Source organism: Cibotium barometz, chromosome 57 (assembly GCF_041138505.1).
Source record: "Cibotium barometz isolate CiBa-2024 chromosome 57, ASM4113850v1, whole genome shotgun sequence".
In the NCBI taxonomy this organism is placed as follows: Eukaryota; Viridiplantae; Streptophyta; class Polypodiopsida; order Cyatheales; family Cibotiaceae; genus Cibotium; species Cibotium barometz.
Window position 1 is genome coordinate 7,474,155 of NC_141102.1, and position 16,682 is coordinate 7,490,836.

The 16,682-nt window shown below is 44.5% G+C and overlaps 1 protein-coding gene across 4 annotated transcripts; it reads left to right on the forward strand.

The window, feature by feature from the left end:
• The first annotated feature begins 2,136 nt into the window (after window positions 1–2,136).
• On the forward strand, window positions 2,137–15,169 carry LOC147606376 (ethylene receptor-like). Of its 4 annotated transcripts, none has more exons than XR_015264926.1 (8): window positions 2,213–2,666; window positions 9,519–10,515; window positions 10,638–11,006; window positions 11,118–11,384; window positions 11,577–11,704; window positions 11,821–12,015; window positions 13,886–14,052; window positions 14,343–14,476. XR_015264926.1 is itself a non-coding variant. In XM_086791669.1 (8 exons), exons 3-8 carry the CDS (start codon window positions 9,607–9,609, stop codon window positions 14,698–14,700), a joined length of 2,226 nt encoding a protein of 741 aa, XP_086647795.1. In that variant the 5' UTR covers window positions 3,419–3,436; window positions 3,765–3,911; window positions 9,519–9,606; the 3' UTR covers window positions 14,701–15,169. The 4 variants fall into 4 exon arrangements, 3 of the variants coding, with proteins under 3 accessions (XP_086647797.1, XP_086647795.1, XP_086647796.1); XM_086791669.1 differs by lacking the exons at window positions 2,213–2,666; window positions 13,886–14,052 and adding exons at window positions 3,419–3,436; window positions 3,765–3,911 and having other exon boundaries at window positions 14,343–15,169; XM_086791671.1 differs by lacking the exon at window positions 13,886–14,052 and having other exon boundaries at window positions 2,137–2,666; window positions 14,343–15,169.
• Window positions 15,170–16,682: the final 1,513 nt, after the last annotated feature.

Below are 16,682 nucleotides of genomic sequence, written 5' to 3' on the forward strand. Positions count from 1 at the left end.
TGCTTCATTATTGGACCTCTGAGTATACTTCGTGGAGCATATATATATATATATATACAACTAAGGACTGTTGCTTTTCAAAATGGGAGGACTGTTAACGGAGTTCAAATTCTTTCCACATCTGCTGAGGACAGTTGCTCTTCAAATAGAAGGACTGTTAACGAGTATGAAATTTATTATATTTTGATGCTTAATATTTGAGAAAGAATATATGCTGAAGTAATATGTGTGCAGGAACCAAAACCTATGTCGAATGTGCGAGCAAATTATTTAAAGGTTGCACAAGGTGCGAGTGGTAAATATGTGCACAAGGAGCACCTTAATTTGATTAATTTATTTAAAGGTTATACAAGGTGTGAGTGGTGATGACCAGTGAGAGCATGTCGGATGTGGAGGACCTAACCTTGTGTCAACTGGAATTATTATTTCATATGGTTATTTTATGGCAGTGCGCTATGATTTTATGTAATATTTTATTCGCCCTTGTGTGTATGGGCATGGACATTTAAATTGTATGTGCATGTTAATAAATTCTATGGTGGAAGGCACATAAGTGTGAAAAGGATAAGTGCTTTGCCAATTTTGTAAAAAAGCCCAACCTTGTACGTGCACTCTTATTGTCTCAAGTGCTAAATTTTGGAATATGATTAAAATACCCATGTCGCAGAAAGAGCCTCACACATGGGGGGGAGATTGAACCCAATCTTGTGTCGCATGCTTATGGTTTCTCTCTCTCTCTCTCTCTCTCTCTTATTTGCATACTGTTTTAATTATCTTTCATGTACTATTGTAATGGGTAGTTGAAAGGTATTTGTTGGATTAGATTATATTAATTTCTACTTGGAGACAAGATCCGTTTTTGTGGGTAGTGGCTATGCTCGACAATTTCCAAAGTATGTCTTCTCTATAGTAGCTATGCCCAATAATTGTTGAGCATAGTGTGCTCAACTATTTCCAATGCATATTTTTTCTATCTCATGCAAGCGAGGTGTAAAGCCAAGAGGCGAGGGGCTTTTATGTTATTTTGTATATTGTATAGGCGAGGCTTGAGGCGACGAGCTGGATGTAGAGCCTAGCAAGATAGCAACCCTTAGATTTCTAAGGTTACGAAGAATCTTTGAAATCTAAATTTTGAATTGTTTGCAAGCGTTACTTAATGCACTGTAGTAGATTTCTAAATATGCACTATAAAGTAGCTTTTTTAAGTATGCGCTCTAAAGTAATACGGTCCCTATGGATTTTTTAAAAATGATTAATTAAAACTACGAAAGGACTTTATGTCAAAGAAGTTTTAAAACATGAATTATAAGGTTATTGAGTAACACTTATCAAATCCTTTTTTAAGAAAGGTTTACAAAACTGTCTGAAGCATGTGCTCACCACGTCTTTGTCTCTGTCTCTCTCTCATCTCTCTCTTCACACAAGACATGTCTCGAAGCTTCCTCTTTTTCTTGCTGGAACACGATCTCTCTCTCTCTCTCTCTCTCGCTTTGTTGTCTTTAGCGACTGAGTAGGAGCATGGTGAAAAACACTTGTAGGCTATGTGTGTATGTGTCGGGGGGGGGGGGGGGTAGTTGTACATGATGATGGACATAGATAGCTTTGTCTCTCTTGGTGTTTATGTAGACAAGGGATGAGAAGAACGATGGGTATATTGCTCCCCTCTATCTTGGATGCAGTTATAGGAGGAGAGGCCATCGACATAGGGTTAGGAGATGGGCGACCACCTTACGTGGTAGGGTAAGGTTATGCCTTATTATTTGACCTTAGGCTTAATCAATGAGCCACGAGATAAAGGACTTTTCTCAAATTATGCGAGATATGGGGTGCCAAATTTTGTTTGTGTAGTAATTAATTAGTTTGGAAGTGGAAAGAGATATGGAAAGGTTAAATGAGGGGGGAGGGTGTTGATTTTTCTTGTGGAAACACGTGGATGTCTGTTTGGCGGAGGAGGGTGTGGATTTTTTTTCGTGGGCGGTGGCATATTTTTTTTTCGTGGGCTCTTTCTCTCTTATCTCCTCAGGTATGCTACTCTCTCTCTCTCTCTCTCTCTCTCTCGACATATGGTGGGTCTAGTAGACTGAATATATATGGCTAGGAATATATATTGCAAGATAAAGGAGATCTAGGGCAATGAATTTTTAAGGTTCTGAAACATAGGAATATTGCAACGAATTTTTAAGGTTTTGAAACATGTGACCTTTATATTCTCAACCTTTATAATATATTCTCAACACTTACAAAATCGTTCAATACACAGTTCTTCTTCCTTGTGCATTTTCACCGCCCTTCACCTACCTCTCATCATCCTCCACTCGTGAGCACTCGTGAGCTTCCTTTCCGGAAGCTCCCGGACCTTTCCTGCCCTTCCTCCCATTCTCTTTTGCTATCACACCCGTCTTTCTGTAACACGCGGGTTCCTTTTGCATTCTCTTGGGCGTTCCACTCCGGCTCTCTAACCGTCCGTTCTGAGCAACCTTTGAACTAATCACGAAGGTAAATCAGACCCAATTTGACGAAATTATCCACAATGAGGCTAGACCCGTGGAAGACTAATCGTCATTAGGCTGTATTAAACGTCCCTGGTGGTTGCCAAATTATGCTGGTCAAGAATGCTTTGATGGCTAATTTAAACAGGGCTATGGTGGCCAGGACTGAGGATTAAGGTAAGGCACAGTGCTTAAACTGAGACTCAATTCTTTTAATCAATTGGCATTTTCAGTGCTTAAAATGAGACTCAATTCTTTCAATCAATTGGCATTTTCAGTGCTTAAACCGATACTCAATTCTTTCAATCAATTGGCATTTCTTCAGTTTTATATAAATACATTTATTTAATCAAAACATAGCAGTGACATCCTCCTCCTCTGCTTACCCCAGTCTTTGTATTCTGCCCAAGAATTCATGTGGGTTCTTGCAGTAACTGTTATAAATTTTGGATTCTACCAATTAGTTTGTCTTCCCATTATTATTCAAGTGTTTGGTGATGTTTTAGGTATTGGCACATGACATACAGTTCTGTTTTGCACCCCCTTTCCAAAATGGCATGGACTGGTTTTCTGAAAAAACGGTATGATAGACGAACTGCCATTCCCAGGTGCCACGGTATCGGGGAAAGAGCTTTGATGGTGTTGGGAATGGATGCAGGGACATCCATTCCCAACACCATCCCTGCATCCATTCCCAACACCATCAAAGCTGGAAGGACAGTGCTGGAATGGCACCAGCATGCGGCTGACTGACGGCAGCTGGAAGGGCCGTGCTGGAATGGCACCAGTCTGCCCATTCCCGGCTGTCATGGTCTTTGGGAGGCGGTCACATCAGCATCCCATTATTATTCAAGTGTTTGGTGATGTTTTAGGTATTGGCACATGACATACAGTTCTGTTTTGCACCCCCTTTCCAAAATGGCATGGACTGGTTTTCTGAAAAAACGGTATGATAGACCAACTGCCATTCCCAGGTGCCACGGTATCGGGGAGAGAGCTTTGATGGTGTTGGGAATGGATGCAGGGACATCCATTCCCAACACCATCAAAGCTGGAAGGGCCGTGCTGGAACGGCACCAGCATGCGGCTGACTGACGGCAGCTGGAAGGGCCGTGCTGGAATGGCACCAGTCTGCCCATTCCTGGCTGTCATGGTCTTTGGGAGGTGGTCACATCAGCATTCCACAAAATGTGTTGATCAACAAGCTTTTTGCATGGGACACATCAGCAACCCTGGGTATGTTCGGCAGGTTACTTGATGGCTTTTAACCTGCAGGTATGGAATCACGTCAACTAATGACCTTGATGGAGCTAGGCAGCAACAGATAGCTTTTTGTGCAAGGCGTTAACAGGCAGGCAAGATGTTGACAAAGGGGATAATGACAATCAGCAGTCACAGAACTTTAATGAGGGTGACAACCAGGTGCAGGAGATGTTGTTTCTGCTTTTTCTTGCAGGCCAATTCCATGGTCCAGATCCTCTGCCAATTTATGACACTGACGCCTTGTAAATGGGCATAATGTGCTTTTATGAGTCAACTCTGTTGATCTCATTATGCTATGACCATGTGATGTGGGCATGTTTGCTTTCATCTTTTTTTAAAAACTACTTTAACACTTTGTCTTGATAATCACAAATACTGAGAAATGAAATGAAATCGTATATTAATGTCTCTAAGAGGCCATAATGGCCTATGAGACCAAAACTGAGAGTACATGTGAAGTTGGTGTCTCATCAAAGAGAACAACCAAATGAAATTGAAAAGTACAATAAACTAACTATCTTACAGTTTTAAGAACTGTAAGTAAGACTCCTAGATGATACTGAATAGAAAATACTGGAAAATGTATATCAAGTAGATCCATGTATGCTGATCAATTGAAGTGCTGTTCTCTCCTGAGATCAAGTATCTCTACCATGGGGCTGTCTAGAATGGAGAGGTCATAGAAGCGAGGTAGGTGCCTCCAATGCCGAGAAATAATGGCTCTGATTTGGCGATGGTGAGGATGCCGTGGTCGGGATCCTGGTGGGCGTGGCCGACGAGCACGACATAAGACGACTGCTCTATTAGTGGTGACTCGCTGGGAGCGTGGCTGGTGCCGTGATGGCTCGATGGAGGAGGTATCGGGAGGTGTGTGGGTTGGGGTGCTGGTGTTGGTGTTGAAGAAATCTATCAAGATCCTCTGTCTAGGTACATCATGGCTCGGTCTCCTGTCTGCCAAGAGGGTTTCTGTGTGTCTCCTAAGCTCCAGTAGGAACAATCCCAGGCATCTCTGATCCTCAAACTCCATGACCCTGCATAACAGTCCAAAACCCTTTCGGAAGAGGCAGTGATATCTCCCTCGGATCTCATAATAGACTGTACATCGGCAAATGTAGTGCTCCTATGTCTCTGCCTCCTGGTAGTAGCATAGTTGACAAATGCGGTCATCCGAGATCTGATGCACATATCGCCCTGTCTCAATCCGCAGCTGGTGAGATGAGGTCCGGATCTGTCCAATGGCACAATGTATCCCATGTGATAGGTGTACATCCATGTACGCCGGGCAGGTGACAAAATCATCTGGTGAGAGGTGCAGAAAATGGCTCTTGTAATGAGCCATTTTTGTGCCTAAGGGCTCAAGGGGATTAATCCATGTCCACTTTATGTCCACTCTGACGATATTCATCCTAATCACGCGGTTCTGCTGTGAGCTGGTGAGATCCAAAAATGGACAAAGGGTGGGAGTGCCTCTATCCACAAACCATGTAGGTCAAACCATGATCTCATTTGAGCATACTAGCAAGCTGTACTGAAAGGGTGGGAGTGCCTCTATCTACAAACCATGTAGGTCAAGCCATGATCTCATCTGAGCATACCATGCCAACTGTATGGATGAGGTCAATGCCAATTGGGAGTACCTCTGCTGAGGGAGCTCCCATAGCCGCTATAAAAAGGCATCTGCTTGGAATAGGGCCTCGGTCACTACTGGTGCGGCACCAAGCTCAGACCGAACAATCTCATGTGGTATCGATGATTTGCTCCGAATCATGCGGGCAATCATCATAATCAGTGGTCTCTCCATATGCCTCCATCCCTCATCCGTCCCTCTCTGAGATCTGGGGCCCCCAAATTGGAGCTCGGTACAGGAGGGTCGGTGTGACAAGTGTATCAAATAGCCACAATTTGGTGCGCAGCTCCTGAAACTGTATGTGTGCACATTGCCTCTCAAGTGCCCCCAAGGCTGCATGCCCTCCAGCTAATCTAGCTACTGCTGCCTCCTTCAGGGAGAAACACCGTCCTGAGAGAGAGAGAGAGAATATTATATCAATGTTCACGGACAAAATGGCATAAACAATACAAAGACCATGAAGTTCTTAAGCCAAATATCTGGTCCAGCAGAATTAAAACATCAAAAGAGAAAAGTCCTACTAATCATCTAATAGAGCTACGATGTGAGGCATCAAATATATTCATCTTAACTCAAAGTCGAGTCTAATTTTTTGGGTTTGAGCTTGTGGAAATCTTGTATGAGGGCTCTGCCTTCGTGGTAGACTGGCACTTTCCTTCTTTGCGAGCTGCATGAACTTAGGCTAATTTTGCAAGCAAGCTTCTGCGTGAGTTTCATTGGGGTCAATTCTTCCGCGATCCATGTCTTGGTCTCTTTTAAGTACTTTTGACTCTTTGAGAATCTCAATTCTTCCGCGATCCATGTCTTGGTGTCTTTAAGTACTTTTGACTCTTTGAGAATCTCAATCTTCTCATGCTGTTTGAGAGAAAGAAAGATATATTAACGTCTGCAAAAGGCCAAAGTGGCCTATGAGACCAAAACATAGTACATAGCTGATGGTGTCTCATCAAAAGTAAGACAAAAAGGACTAAAAAGTCCTAAACAGCGATGAAAGGAAAAAACTCCTACTGAGGTACAACAAAAGTGTATCTCGATGGCGTCTGTTTAGGACTAAAAAGTCCTAAACAGCGATGAAAGGAAAAAACTCCTACTGAGGTACAACAAAAGTGTATCTCGATGGTGTCTGTGCTCCAATAAGAAAAGCCCCAAACAACTCTGATCCTCAAACTTCATCACATGTCGGAATGGTCCAAAACCCTCTCGGAAGAGACACCAGTATCTCCCTCGTATCTCATAGTACACAGTACATCGACATATGTAGTGCTCCTCTGACTCCACTTCTTGGTGACATAGTTGACAAATGCGGTCTTTTGGCTTCATCCCCTCATATCTGCCAGTCTCTATCCTCAGCTGATGTGATGAAGTGCGGATTTATCCAATGGCACTGCGAATGCCATGTGAGAGATGGGTGTCCATTTATGTAGATTGTGTCACAAAGCCATCTTGGGAGAGATGTAGAAAATGGTCCCGATAGTGGGCCATCTTCGTGCCTAGTGGCAAGGTTGCATCTAAACGCTGTTTGGATCTGATCCAAACGTTTGGAATGATTGAAATGTTCACTAACGTTTGGAAATGTTAGTGAACGTGGGTCCTTGGGATTTTGATTAATGTAGGTTAAAAAAACCCACGCACGTCAACATCAAGTTTTTTTTTCCTGTTTCTTAGCCTCACGATGTCCATCCTGATCACCCTATTTTGTTCAGAGCGACTAAGGTCCAAGAAGGGGCAGTCCAGGCTGTAATCATATGGAGGGAGTGCATCAATGGTCATGCCATGTAATCTCAGCCAGGTACACATCTGGGTGTACCAACATCGTGTATCGCCGTCTGTTGCTAACTGCCTGGAAGAGATAAGTGCTAGGTGTGGGTATCTTTGTCTGGGGAGCTCCCATATCCTCTGCAAAAATGTCACTGATGACTGAAACAAGGCTTCGGTAACCACTGGTGCATCTCCTATCTTTGCTCTAACAATCTCATGAGGTATCGATGGTTTGCTCCGAATCATGCGTGTGAATCTCTCTCTGGTCCGACCTGGTCGACGCTCCTCGTGTGGTAGAGGCTGGCTCCCCATATGGGTGAGCCATATAAGAGTGTAGGTGTGACCAATGTGTCAAACAACCGGAGTTTGGTGCGCGGCTCCTGAAACTGAATGTAGGCACATTGTCTCTCTAGTGCCCCGAGGGCTGCATATCCACGTGCCAATCTAGCCCCTGCTGCCTGCCTCATAGAGAACTGTGGTCCACTGAATGTGACTCCTAGGTACACATATGATCTGGTGTACTCCACTGATTCATCTCTAAAAGTGAACTGATGGTCGGATCTAGTCACCCAGGCATGTGCGGTATTGAATACCATGATCTTAGTCTTCCCAAGGTTCACTGTGAGGTCCTTATCTGCGCAAAACGACTGCAAATTATCCAAATGTTGTTACCCTCAGGGAAGTCTGCAATAAGTACAATGTCATCGGCATATAGTAGTATGGGTATCCAAACCCCTGCCAGACTGGCCCTTGCCCCCCCATCCTGTCAATGTAGTCGGATATCTCATCAATGTAAAGTCCAAAAAGGGTGGGTGACAGTGGGCATCCCAGTCACTGTATCCGACATGCCTCCGGGAGTCCGTACTCTGCCTATCACCGCCTCATATAATGCATAAATGCCCCACTGCATCTCCTCGGGAACACCAATGTCATGCAATCTCCTAATGAGTCTGGCACGTGGCACCATGTCAAAGGCTTTGCGGAAGTCCACAAAGCAGCAGTATATCCTCTTCCCCCATGCTCGTCCCTCCTCAATGAGAGCCCTGAGGTAAATATGTGATCCAAAGTTGTGAAACCTCGCCTGAAACCTGCCTGCCCAGGTGCTCCAAGTCCATGTGTCTCAGCCCATCTACTCAGCTCTCGATCCAAAATAGATCTGACTATCTTGGCCAAGCAATGGCCAATCATGATGATCCTGTAGTTCCCTGGTATGAGAGAGAGAGAGAGAGAGAGAGAGAGAGAGAGAGAGGGAGAGGAACACCTACTAAAGACCCAATCGGCTTATGAAACCAAAAAGTAGTACTTGTGATCCATGTATAAGCTGAAGTCATGAACATGGGAAGGAAAAAAATCCTATCTGTCTACAGCAGTGTCCATCTACTACGGGGATCTTGCATGAACAATGAAACAACTATTTGCTATCATGTGGCATTCTCTCTTGCAACCGGATACATAGACTCTAGAGGCAATATCCTCCTATGTTGGTGTCACTCAGCGTCGCTGGAGTGTGTCCCTGATCTGAAGCTGATGACTCGGGTCTCTGGGTGTGGGGGTGTCTCGCTCTCCAAAGAAACTTTGCCCTTTCTCTGAGGATTCCACTTGTGCACGGGGCCTGCACGCCTGGAGCTCAGGGTTGCACTTTCTCGATGAGATGATGAAGTGCCTCCCCCTGATGTCGTCTAAACTGAGCATCAGTCTTGGCAGTTTCATAAGTGGCAAATAAGTCTGTAATAGATATCTGCATGGTATCTTGCCTCCATGCATGTTGTGTTGCTAAATCCTCTTTATGATGGTGTACTTTAGCAAGTACAGTCCCAAGCATCACTGATCTCTGTAGTGCATCACATGTGATAAGGGGCCAAACTCCTCTCTGAAGAGACAATAAAACTTTGTTTGTATCTCGTAGTAGACTGGGCATCTGAACAAGTGGTGCTCCTCTGTCTCTCTCCCCCCAGTTGTGCACTCTGCATATCCACTGCTCCTGTGGTATGCTCTCTGCTCTCTTAGAGACCTGCACGTCACTATCAGAGCTGGGAGTGATGTGGCTGGGCCACCTATTTTTGTCACGGTGGAAGCTATGCTGGTCCAGCAGTTTGATTTTGGGGACACACGTTCTTGCCAAGAGCAGATTGCGTGCATCCTTGTTGGCTTAAGAAAATTCAAGAGCTGCGGTCTGCGTGAATTGTATCTGGTGCATCGTTGTGAACCCACCCTATAAGCTTTGATCAAAGATGGTTTTTTCTCTGTGTCTAAGTTGGGATGCAAAAATGTTTACTTGGCAATTTGGAGGGGTCCATCATTGGTATTTGAGCCTTGCGATGTTCTTGTTAACAATTTGATACAGTTATGAAACTTATGTTGTTTTTGGTTGGATCTGGCAGGCGCTGCCTTCATATAACTTTTCAAGGCCCTTATAAAAGCATGTAGCTCGTGCCAAAGAAGGGAGCTATATTGGATTATTGGTTCATAATGATGGAGTCTTGCAATTGTGTGGAGCCACAGTGGCCTCCAGACGATCTTTTCATGAGATATCAATACATTTCAGATTTCTTCATTGCTTTGGCTTACTTCTCAATACCATTGGAACTTATATACTTTGTAAAGAATTCAGCCGTCTTTCCATACAGATGGGTGCTGGTGCAGTTCGGGGCCTTCATTGTACTGTGTGGAGCAACACATTTAATAAGCCTGTGGACCTTCACTACTCATTCAAGGACGGTCACATTGGTGATGACTGTTGCAAAGGTGCTGACAGCAGTGGTTTCATGTGCAACTGCACTCATGCTTGTCCACATCATCCCTGATTTGCTGAGTGTGAAGACCAGGGAGCTCTTTTTGAAAAACAAAGCGGCGGAGCTTGACCGGGAAATGGGACTGATACGGACGCAAGAGGAAACTGGCCGGCATGTGAGGATGCTGACTCAAGAGATAAGAAGCACGTTGGACAGGCATATGATTCTAAACACGACACTTGTCGAGCTAGGAAAGACGCTGGCATTGGAAGAATGCACACTATGGATGCCGACACACAGTGGGGTAGAATTGCAGCTCTCCCACACACTTCGGCTGCACAAACCAGTATCAATGACTGTGCCCATTTATCACCCTACGATTAGACAAGTGTTCAGCAGCCACAGGGCCATGGTTATCTCTCCCAATAGTCCTGTAGCCGTTACACGCCCCATAGCAGGGAAATATATGGCGGGTGATGTTGTAGCAATGCGAGTGCCTTTGTTGCACCTCAATAATTTTGAAATTGCAGATTGGCCGGACCTCTCAAAGCGACCTTATGCTCTTATGGTTCTGATGCTGCCGTCCGACAGCGCCCGCAGGTGGCATGTCCATGAGCTGGAACTTGTCGAGGTAGTGGCAGAACAGGTGCGGATTTTCACTCAACTTCATAATTGTGTCATAATCGCTACACCTGCTTTGGATTTGGTAGATACCAAATTGACATTCTCATGAGAATATGATGTATTCTTGCTTGGTGCTTCTATCAGGTAGCTGTCGCCCTCTCACACGCTGCAATTTTAGAGGAGTCAATGAGAGCCCGAGATCTTCTAATGGAGCAGAATGTTGCGCTTGACATGGCTCGACGAGAAGCTGAGACGGCAATCCGTGCACGGAATGATTTTCTCGCCGTGATGAACCATGAGATGCGGACCCCAATTAATGCAATCATTGCATTAACGTCTCTCCTGAAAGAAACTGACCTTACTCCGGAACAAAGGTCGATGGTGGAAACTGTTCTGAAAAGTAGCAATCTTTTTGCAACATTGATGAATGATGTGCTAGATATGTCCCGCCTAGAGGATGGGAGCCTTGAGCTTGATGTGCGCACTTTCAACTTGTCTGTCACGTTCAGAGAGGTATTGTTATGGCTTCCATTGCTTCTAAATTGACCCTTAAATAGTTAAAAAATATTCCTCTGCGTGTGTTGATTTTCCTGACAGACGAGAGGCTTTGTAACTGTGTTTCAGGTACTCAACTTGGTGAAACCCATTGCAGCAGTGAAAAAGCTTCTGGTGACGTTACATTTAGACCCAGATCTTCCAGAATATGCCATGGGTGATGATAAGCGGTTGATGCAGACTACTCTGAATGTGGTTGGAAATGCCATCAAGTTCACAAAAGAGGGCAGTGTGGTGGTTACTGTCTGCTTGGAAAGGCCAGAATATTTAAAGGATCCCCGGTTTCCTGACTTCCATCCGGTTCATGACAAGGGACATTTCTTCCTCAGAGTACAGGTGAAAGCATGCTTACAGTTTTGAAGTACCTAATCTCTTTCTAATTTTCTTTTGGGATTCTAATGTATTCATATGTATCCAAAAGTGTTCATGGATATACCTTCTGTAGAAGCCTAATTGTCCCAAAAATCCTTTGAGTTGAGTTACATACACGGGGTTGCTAAGCTCTAAAAGGTACGCCACACATTGCAGGTCCAAGACACAGGTTTTGGTGTCAATCCTGTCGACATACCTAAGTTGTTCAACAAATTTGTGCAAGTTGACTCAGCAATCACTAGGAGCCCCGGAGGAACGGGCCTTGGTTTAGCCATTTGTAAGAGGTGGGATCTTGAAGCACTAGACCTCGATAACAGGAGCCTTGGTGCTCTCTTTCAAGATAAGATTTTAGATGGATTTAATGGTGTGCTAGATCTCATAGAATACGTTTTGGGTTCAGGTTTGTGACTTTGATGGAAGGGCATATATGGATTGAAAGTGCTGGGCTTGGAAAGGGTTGTACTGTGACTTTTATCGTAAAATTGCAACTTCCAGAACACTCAAGTGACACCCGAAAATCTTCTCTTACTACTACCTTGAGTAATGTCTGGGGAGACTTTACAGGCATCCAGGCCCTTGCAATAATTGAGAATCTGTAAGTCAGCATGTCCCATGTATAATTTTTAGTCAGTTATTTTTAGTCACTTTGTTGTTGAGGATTTGTAGGAGATGCCAGAATAATGAGGAGAAGGCTGAAGCCCTCTTTAACACAGTGCCTTCCACAAAAGCCCAATGACCCTATCATAAGCCTTTCCAAAACCTAGGGTAGAACCATTATCTCCTCTCTTGTGGCCTTGGCCACAGTAGTTAGTTACCTCCCAAAAGTTGAAGATGTTATCCACATATGCTCCTATCCCAACAAAGCGTGTTTTGGTGCCATGAATAAGGTCCAGAAGGGAAGGGCATAGAAGACAAAGATTGATGGATTTTGAATGGTGCTACGAAGGGATAGTATACTGCCACTGTCGTATGGCTTTATAAGAGGTTGGCTCTTGTTAGAGAGAAAGAAAGAAAGAAAGTTGTTTTTACATCTTACAAAAGGCCCGATGGGCCTATGAGACAAAAGATGATTACAAGTATCCATGGAATATCATCATCATGGAAAACTGAAACAAAACTGAAACTGAAATTGGAAACCTAGTAACTAAAGCTGAGTCCTAGGTAAATGCACAGAACAAACAGGGGAGCATGCTATAAAGTATACAAGAATGATCGTAATGCACTCTATCCCAAGCATATCCTCTGGTCAATCTATCCTGGGAGGCTTGCCACATGGAGAAACATGCCCCCAAATCTCTCCCCCCGAAACCGCCCTCCCCCCCCCCCCCCCCCCCCCCCCCCCCCGCGGGTCAATAATGGTGTCTGCCATCCGCCTTAGCCTGCTCAATGAGGCTCCTGAGAGTGAGGCTACCGCTCACCAGCGATACCAGAAAGAGACATGGTTCTACCTCCCACCTATGATACCACTGGTCGACAAAGGGCATAATAGCAATAGCTCAGACTCCTACCAAGTTCTAGAGACACATTGGAGCACCTTCCATCTTGCAATGTCATACTTTCCTATGGTCAACTGCTCACCATTGCCTTTTCGGGTTCCTGGATGGCCACTCCACTTCGTGGCAGTGGGGTCACTTTGACACTTTGGGTGTCACCATTTTGCTCCCTAAGCATGATTAGCTATGATATGAGTGCATCATGACAAGATGTTAGCATTTTGCAGGACTCCAAACATGTGCCAGAATTCAGCCCAAACAATTGTTTGAGGGGAGAACCAAATTTTCAGCCCGAAGTGTTTTCACTCATTAATAAGTGAATGTGAACACCTTTAATGTGGGCACTGGGCATTTGTTAAACCCTCCACCCATTTGTATTTGAACCATGTGTGGGGTGCTGAGGTCCTTAATAAGGACACCTAGAATTCAGCTGTACAACCAGCTCCCTGCACCACTGTACGGCCAGCTCTGCCTGCCCCTGTACGATTGTACAGACCTTTATGGAAGTGCCAGCTGTATGGCTGTACTTGCCTGCTGTACAGCTGCCTGCGGGGGCTGCGTGGCTGCTGTACGACCTTATGCAAGAGTACTTTTGGCATATGCTTGGAGATAGTGGGCAGCCATCAGACTCGAGGGTTCCCCGACATACCATGAATACAAGCATCATACCAAGAAAGCGACCATTCTAGGGTTTGCATTTCCATTCATTGTAATTTACATTCATATCAATGCATAGTAGATTAGGTCAAATCTCCCTCATCTATCGCATTTGTCACGCATGTGTGCTAATCTGTGATTAATTGCGTTTATCTCATCTTAAGTCTTCCGCTGTTAGTTGCATGTGATATACTATGCTTAATGTGTCGTCTGAATCGGTTAAGAGTTGTGTGCCATTATTCTCATTAATAGTTATTTATCCACAAGATTAGGGCTCTCATTGCATTGGGACCCCCCCACATTGCAAGATTGCAGGTTGGAGATGATTATCAGCCTCATTGTGTGGCACATGTGCTGTTGGGAGACCATAGTTGGGACTCCTACTCTGCCAGCATAGACAGTCAGTGCCATTTGGGCTGATCACACTCACTCACACCTTCAGGAAGCTATGCAGGAGCATAGAGCAGCATTATGCATATTTGGTGCGTGGTCTTTTCTTCTTCGTAGCCTGAGGCATTGCTATAGGCGTGTAATGCACCCCCCTTCCCCTCTGGGGCCCCTTTTCCCTTTCTTTTTTTTCTGTTGTGTCATACATGGTTGAAAGAAACATTCTTTGATTAATTGACATTTTGTGTTAGTTTGTAATCAACAGTCATACAAATATTTAGGACCTTGACAAGACATCTTAACTTGAAGCTATAGGTTTTCATATTGTTTGGAGCTTGTTGTTATCCAAGATGACTAACTACAGCTCCTCTATACGACTTTGCAGTGTGGACCAGGCTGTCATGAAGGGGGTGTTGAATCGGCTAGGCTGCGAGGTGACATTTACAAACATAGGTGGTGAGGCTCTGCAGACAATTGCCCATGCTGTTCAAAGCTTTAAAATCATCTTAATTGATATATTAACACCTGGCATGGAAGGTCTTGAAGTGGCAGCTCGTATTCTAGAAAGATATCCCACCACTGGACCTGGTAGACCTTTACTCATAGCCTTGACTGCAAATTCTGACCGTTTCACTCGAGACCGATGTCTAGGTTCAGGCATGGACTGTGTTGTGGTGAAACCAGTGTCTCTAGAAAAGATGAGGAGTGTACTTAGTGAGCTTCTGGGTAGTGTAAAAGAATGAGCTCTCCTCTCTACGAGACAGATGTCTAGGTTCAGGCGTGGACTTTGTTGTGGTGGAATCAGTGTCTCTAGAGAAGATGTGTACTTAGTGAGCTTCTGGTCGGAGTGTGCAAGAGCGAGCTCTCCTCACTATGCACATCTTTCTTGGAAAGATGAGGTACTTGTCAGCTACTGGGCAGAGTGAAAGAGACTGAGCTCTCCTCTCTATGCACTTATGTTGTATTTCTGAGTTTTGGAAGGCCTTTGCTAAGGATGCAAAAGGCAGTGCAATATGAGTGGCAAACCTCGCTTCTCTGAGCAATGCGGATCTATACCTGATGGAGCTCATGCTTTGGCCAGGGGTTTGTGTAAAGTTTATGTAAAACATCATCCCGTGGCATTCTGTAAAAAAGAACTTTTTTCATAATCAGGTTGAATTGACCTGCTCAAAAGGCAAATGTGAAGCCATGCACTTCAAATGTTACAGCAAGGTGTACAATTGGTAGTAGTTTTTGCAGGAATACAAGATACTTATTGCTTACATTGTAGACTGCATTGATGTGGCATCCGGTCATGGGGTGGGGAAACCCTACCTTGTGTTTGGTAAAAGCATCATATTGTTTATGAGTTTATTCAAATTCTTCCCTCCTCCCACATCCTTTGTGTAAGTCTTTTCCACCCCTTTTAGCAGCAGGAAACAACTCGACCCACCAACAACCACACCCCCCCCCCCCCCCCCCCCCGCGTCCAAGGACATCTTCCTACCCCTTCTCCACACCATCTGCCCCCACCTCCTAGTTCCCTCCCAACCTCCCTTCGCCTTTTCAGCCTGCCCACCCGCTCCTTTGGGTGCCTGCTTCCACAGTTTTCCGTGCCTGGTTTCCTCTTGCTTTACATGGTTTGTTATTTTCGGCTATTTATTCGGCATCGCAGTGTGACCCCTGGTTCTTTCCCTTTGGAGGACTTCATGGCAGCCACCCTCCACTAACCCCTTTCAGATGTGGACCTCCAAATTCCTTGGTGGCTGGGCAAGACCACACAACAAGGTGGCCTATCTAGCCACACAAAACACTGGCCTAGCAGACGTGCAACTCCATAAGCTAGGGGAATGTGTCCAAAACGCCATGATGCCATCAAGCAAAGAACATGTGCATGTGCACTGCATGCAATGGAAACTTCCTGCTCAGTAGGTGGGACCACCGAGGCATCTAATGGGGTCTCATCTAACACAAGCTGTACTGGAGGCAGGGCTGCAGAATCCTCTGGATGTCTACAAGGGGATCATCTGGTAACACTAGCAATGATTCTGTAGGTCTAGACCAGTGCCTCATCTGGTAACACTCACAATGATTCAAGTCGCATTTGACAAGGGATATCCTTTCCGTTTTACGAGGAATTCTTGAACACCGATTTTGCAATCGTCTTTCTTTTTGTTTCAAGATTTGTTGTGGTCCATGATCTTCTTGACAGGTTTATGCAAAGAAATTATTCCATTCACTTAGTTATCACCGTCTTGAAGATAACGTTGCAATTGAGTCACATGAATGAAATACTAGGTAGACGTGACAATTTTGTGTTAAGTCCAACTTTTTAGCCACATCTTTGAAAATCTTGTATGGTCCATAATATCTAGGTGACAACTTGATGGATTTATCCACACGAAACATCCTAGACTTTCGAGGGATGAGTCAAAATACTTTCTTCTCCTCTTTGAAAAAAGGAGAATTGGCCTTTGAGAATTAGCTTATGTAACTGCTCGATCCGCAACATGCCAGAGAGCTCTATTCAAATTTAAGTGCATTTGCGAGAAATTCGACCGCATTGGGCATTCGCTACGGTAATTTAATGGTACTTGGTATCAATGGATTAAATACATAGTTCAATTCAAATGGGAAAAAGTTGTAGAGAAATGCTAGCATGAATTTTACTAAACTTAAATAAAGCTAAATATGTTCGCAATCTCTCTGTCATTCACATTGACACTCTCAACATATCTTTCAAGAC